General features: G+C 46.6%; 1 protein-coding gene across 3 annotated transcripts in view; it reads right to left on the bottom strand.

Annotated features, from left to right (window-relative positions):
• Window positions 1–1,444: 1,444 nt before the first annotated feature.
• Window positions 1,445–6,000, bottom strand: part of LOC309523538 (UDP-N-acetylglucosamine--peptide N-acetylglucosaminyltransferase 110 kDa subunit) — an 80,273-nt gene continuing 75,717 nt past the window's right edge. For all 3 annotated transcript variants that reach the window (XM_082207382.1, XM_082207383.1, XM_082207384.1), the window contains 3 exons: window positions 5,015–5,267; window positions 4,217–4,340; window positions 1,445–3,349 (listed from right to left, as the gene is read on the bottom strand). In XM_082207382.1, the coding sequence (XP_082063508.1) occupies window positions 3,175–3,349; window positions 4,217–4,340; window positions 5,015–5,267 (552 nt within the window). In that variant the 3' untranslated portion in view covers window positions 1,445–3,174. The remainder of the gene's footprint in view (window positions 3,350–4,216; window positions 4,341–5,014; window positions 5,268–6,000) is intronic.

Raw genomic sequence — 6,000 nt, 5'->3', positions numbered from 1 at the left:
TGGGGCCAGTAATGGTGTTGTCCGGGGGTATGTGGCAGCAAAGTTGGCATCTGGGTTTATTGCAGGCTCTGGTGCCAGTGTCTGTGTTAAGTCTGGTTGTAGTATTATTGTGGGTTAGGAGTTGTTTAAGATTGGGTGGCTGTCTGTAGGCAATGAAAGGTCTTCCTCCCAGAGCTTGAGAAAGAGAACTGTCATTGTCCAGGAGAGGTTGTAGATCTCTGATGATGCGTTGTACTGTATTCTTTTAATTCTTCATGGATGCTGCTCCATTTTTTTAAAAAAAAACTTTTTCGCATCCCCATGTGTGTGATTTCCTTTCCAGTTCTTCCAGCTGCTGTGATTGCATATAGCAGGGGGCAGCAAACTTTTTCAGCAGGGGGCCAGTCCACTGTCCCTTGGACCTTGTGGGGGGCCGGACTAGATTTTTTTGGGGGGGAAATTCCTATGCCCCACAAAAATCAGCATAAACCTGGTGAACTTTTAATTCTTTCCCCAACAGTTATGGTTCGTGGTTTCCCATTTAATTTGATTTTGATTTCCAATGTGAGTGAAACTGTATTTTAAACTAATCGTTTGATATTATGTTTTTTAAAATAATCATTTGATATTGTGTTTTTAATGTATTATATATTTGAGCCCAGTCTTGGCTGGGGTATAACATTAATTAATTTCTCCTTCTTCACATTAATTAATTTCTTCTTCTTCTTCTTCTTCTTCTTCTCCTCCTCCTCCTCTCTGCGAGCCTGGATCAGCTCCTACAAATATTGCAAAAATAGCACCCTGCACCACTCTGCTGTTATGAGAATTATAAGGTCTAAGACATGGGTAGGCAAACTAAGGCCCCGGGGCCGGATCTGGCCCAATCACTTTCTCAATCCGGCCCGCGGATGGTCCGGGAATCAGCGTATTTTGACACAAGTAGAATGTGTCCTTTTATTTAAAATGCATCTCTAGGTGATTTGTGGGGCATAGGAATTTGTTCATCGTCGTCATCATTATTATTATTTCAAAATATAATCCGGCCCCCCACAAGGTCTGAGGGACAGTGGACCAGCCCCCCGTCTACCCTAACCCTTAAAAAAAAAAAAGCACCTGTAATAGTAATATCTCAAGGCAGCCCTGTTTAGGGAAGTTTTTAATGACTGACATTTTAATGTATTTTTAATCTTTGTTGCAAACCGCCCAAAGTGGCTGGAGAATAAGTAGTAGTAACAACAACAACAACAACAACAAATTATTTTTCGGTAGGGAGTCGCCCAAAGTGGCTGAGGAAACCCAGCCAGATGGGTGGGGTATGAATTATTATTATTATTATTATTATTATTAGATGATGATGATTTTTATGGGCTGATTTTGGGGCAGGTTCCTTTGCCAAGCAGCCTCTCATTTTGAAGAATGAATCCAATAACCACACTAATAAGCAAACTCGAAGAAACGCTCCAAGTCAGTGATTTTCATTTTTATTTGTCCGACACTTATCTGGAAATAGAAGCCGTTACAGTGAGCAAGCAGAAAGAAACACAACGGGAGGGAAGACCCTTTCTTCCCTCGCCTTTTTAAAAACTACACACAGTGGTTAACCTTTTCAGGACATCTTCTTCTGGCGGAAAGCGAAAGCTCAACTCCCTAATCTCCGGACTGAAAGCGAAAGCTCAACTCCCTAGTTTACTCCCAAGTAGATGTGTAGCCTTTTTCCACCGGCGCCAAAATTCAGAATTCTTTGCCATGAAAGAAAGCGCCGGGCACGGGGGCAACTAAATGCTTCTCGTCAATATTATTATCTATATCTAGAGAATCAATATAACCCAGCCCATAATAAGCACAAATGAAGAGAACTGGCGCTGCAAAGATTGAAGATTTAACCTCAGGGCCCGGGACAAATGCTTCTTGCTGATATTATCTATATATAGATCATCGATACAATCCAGCCCATATTAAGCCCAAACGAAGGGAACTGCAAAGGTTTAAGCACAGCTCAGCGCACGGTACCTGAGGACCAAATTCGGAATACAACGAAAGGCGCGTGAGGCCGGCCACAGATATAAATTATTGGCACGGATCCATGTGCAGCACCACCGCGAGCACAGAAAATGCACCACTCTTAATATTTTCGGCGTTGGGCAGGGAAGCAATTTGGAAAACAACCCATCACATACAAGCTTTGCCCTCCAATCAATCATTTTATGGGCTAAAAGCTGGTCAGCGATACTTTGGATGTGAAAAAGGTTTGCGCTTGACCGTGATATTTCCAAAAAGCTTGCTGAAGTGGAGGCGGAAACCCATACTTACCTGGAAGAGCTGCATTTGACAAAGTCAAAGCGCCGGCGGCCCAGCACATAATTGTTCCATCAACTGAGAAGCGCACGTCCGAATGCGCCAACCTGGGCAAAACCCAACACTCTTCTATTCAGTTTTCAGCCTTGATGGCGGTGTGCAGGCCTGCGCCTCTGTACATAATTTGATGCCTCCCTGGAAGGATGCGCGGTTTGGCACCGGGTTGCTATCCTCCCCCCCCACTTTACACATTTTTTTGGCGCAGTTAACCTGGTGTGAATTGAAGCTGAAAAAGCCAAAACTTTACGTCTTAAATTGCATTTGCTTTTTCCGTGCAATCAACCCGGCATGAATTGAAGCTGAAAGAAACAAAACTTTAGGTCTTAAATTGTGCTTGCTTTTTCTGCACAGTCGACCCGGCATAAATTGAAGCAAAAAACAAACAACAGTAGCCCCAGAGAGAAGTCCAAGATTAAGAAAGCGGATGTTGGTTTGAGTGGTTTATAAAACCCGTAAAAGCTGCGGCGCGTTTATCCCTTCCATCAACCTTGGAAGAAGGATGCGGACTTAAAATGCTGTTAAAAGAGAGCCACTGACGGACCAAGAGGAATTCTTAACGTTATCTTTAAAAGCTCCAGATTTGTGTAGGAAGGGGGGGGGGGAGAAAAGAGACTTGTTCATGGGAAATCCAAATCAACTGACCATCCGTTCACGCCTCCCCGCGGCAAGAAGATCCAGAAAAGAGGGTTTTTTTCAGGGGGTCGGAAATTGCTGGCCTCCCCGTCATGCAAGAACTAGAGTCACCGGTTGCCACCCAAATCACATCCTTGGCTCCTGCTTCCCTCTGCTCCGGAAGGAGGCACATATCCTGAAGGATTTATATTCCGTGGCTCCGGATCTTTAGGCTGATTCCCCAGTCTCGGCGGGTTTGAGGATGTGGTCTGGTTTGTGGCCGGCGGAGAAGTGGTCCCACATCAGGAGGTAGAGCCGCTCCAGTTCCAGGGTGTACTGCTTGGTGTTGAAGAGCGGGCTGGATATCCTCTGCTTCCACACCTTGCCACGGATCTTCTTCAGGCTACGTGACAGAAATGTCCGTTTATTATTAATTAATTATTAGTAATCCATTTATTAATCAACATTTCATTGATTTTCCCGAAAAGAAAAGGAAAAAACAGGGGAAATCACAAACAAATTAAACGGTAATTTGGGTGGGGTCAACCTCCCTCCGCTACCCCCTCAGTTCCATTCTAATACTTATATAGTTATTATTGCAAAAAGGAAACATTCCTCCAATTTTCCAAATTAAGAGGACGCCAGCAAGGTGGAACCTTTCTGTAAAACAAGGATTTTACGATTCCCAAAAGGAATCCCCCCTCTTGGTTCCTTTCTAATATACGTGTTCATGCACGTCCATAAAATCTTATATACCGTATTATTTTTCTGTCTATGAGACGCCCCCCATTTTTGCAGCAACAACCAATTGCCAGTCCACCCTCGGCACTATCCACGTATAAGACGCCTGTTTTTAGCACCTGCTCTTTGCAAACTGTTGTTGTTGTTGTTGATGATGATGATGATGATGATAACAATAATAACAATAATAACAATAATGAAGTATGCAAAGAGCATGTCTCAATGAGTGCCTGTCTTTAGCAACTGCTCTTTGCAAACGGAAGCGTGGCACTGAAATTGGAAGCGTGGCACTCAAAACAGAGTACGTTTGGCTTCCAGAAAAAGTCCACAAACCAGAACACTTCCTTCTGAGTTTGCAGCGTTTAGATTCTAGGTCGTTTGAGTGCCAAGGTGTTTGAGCGCCAAGGTGCCACTGTATTCTAGGAAGATTTTCTCCAAAGAAACATGATGCTGAATGCTACCTTCGGGTTTCGTGAGCTGCACAACCAACGCCGCAGCCTCTCCCAAACCCAGTTGCATGTCTACTTACTATTCTGGGTCGGTCCCCAGTTTCACGGCGACGTCTTCGTATTCCTGTCGACTCTTCGCGATGAGCTCAGGGCACCCAAGGCAAGTGAGCTGGGAGGCAGCGACGCGTGAGGCGAGGGTTTCCCCTGCAAAACGGAGGGCGGCAGGTCATACAAAGCTCCGTTGCAAGCATGGTCTGTCCTCATCTTGTTGAGCAAACTAAGTGCCAGGGGCTGGATCCAGCCCAATCGCCTTTTTAATCCAGCCCGCGGACATGCGTTTTGACACGAGTAGAATGCGTTCTTTTATTTCAAATGCATCTCTGGATGATTTGTGGGGAATAGGAATTCGTTCATTTCTTTTTTCCAAAATATATTCCTGACCCCCACAAGGTATGAGGGACAGTGGACCAGCCCCCTGCTGAAAAAAAGTTTGCTGACCCCTGCCCTATCCTCTATCCCTAACTCCTATCTCTAGCCCCTATCCCTATTTCTAACCCCCTAACCCTAAGCCCTATCCCTAATCCCTGCCGACAAAGTTTGCAGACCCCTGTTGTTGAGGAACATCTTCTTGGTGGATTAAGGGAAGGGCCCACTGTCCAAACTGGATAGCCCAAGTCTTCCTTCCTTCCCACTAGCGTAACCATCTGGCTCACAACCAACCCTTGGGATACATAGGCCAACCTCCTGACAATCCCCCAGAACACCCCCCTGGTGGGAATCCCAGGTCCAACTCAAACAACGTGTCTCGGCACCCAATACCAGAACAACATGCATAACCATCGTAATCATCACAATATCGACTCGAGCCGCCATCTCACCTGGCATGGTCACCATGGGGGTTCCAGCCCAGAGGACATCCATCCCGGTGGTGTGGCCATTGCAAAGGGGGGTGTCCAGGCAGACGTCGGCCAGCTGCCCCCTCCTCACATGCTCCTCTTTGGGGGCGACTGGAGAGAAGATGATCCGGTTCTGGGGGAGGCCCATGTTCTGCGCATACTGCTGGATGTTTGGTTCCCCCACAGCTGGGAAACGCAGCAGCCACAGGACGCTGTTTGGGACACGTTTCAGAATCTGCAAGTAATAGCAATAACATTAACAATAACAATAATAATTTATTATTTCTACCCCGCTCATCCGGCCGGGTTTCCCCAGCCGCTCTGGGTGGCTCCCAACCAAATATTAAACAGAATAAAACATCAAACATTAAAAGCTTCCCTAAAGAGGGATGCCTTCAGATGTCTCCTAAAAGTCTGATAGTTTATTTCTTTGACATCTGATGGGAGAGGGAGCCACCACTGAGAAGGCCCTCTGTCTGGTTCCCTGTAACCTCACTTCTCGCAGGGAGGGAACCACCAGAAGGACCTTGGGTGAGGGACCCCAAAGTCCAGGGTGGAGATGCTCCTTCAGGTGGGGTCTTAGCCTGTGTCCCAGACGGAGCTGCCCTGGACACAGAATGGACCTGCGCCTCCATGGACAGAGGTGAGTCCAAAATGACTCCCAGGCTGTGCACCTGGTCCTTCAGGGACAGTTATCCCGTTCAGAACCAGGGAGTCCTCCACACCAGCCTCTCCCCTGTCCCCTAAGAACAGGACATCTGTCTTGTCAGGATTCAACCTCAATCCGTTAGCCACCATCCATCCTCCAACCGCCTCCAGACACTCACACAGGACCTTCACTGGTTCAGATATGAAGGAGAGGTAGAGCTGGGTATCATCCGCATACTGATGGAAACACCCAGCCTCAAATCCCCTGGTGATCTCTCCCGGTGCATTCATACCAATGTTAAAAAGCATGGGGGAAGAGG

This window comes from Podarcis vaucheri (assembly GCF_965113315.1).
Source record: "Podarcis vaucheri genome assembly, chromosome: Z".
NCBI classification, from domain to species: domain Eukaryota; kingdom Metazoa; phylum Chordata; class Lepidosauria; order Squamata; family Lacertidae; genus Podarcis; species Podarcis vaucheri.
Note: the sequence above shows the minus strand (reverse complement) of the source record. Positions and strands in the feature narration are given on the sequence as shown.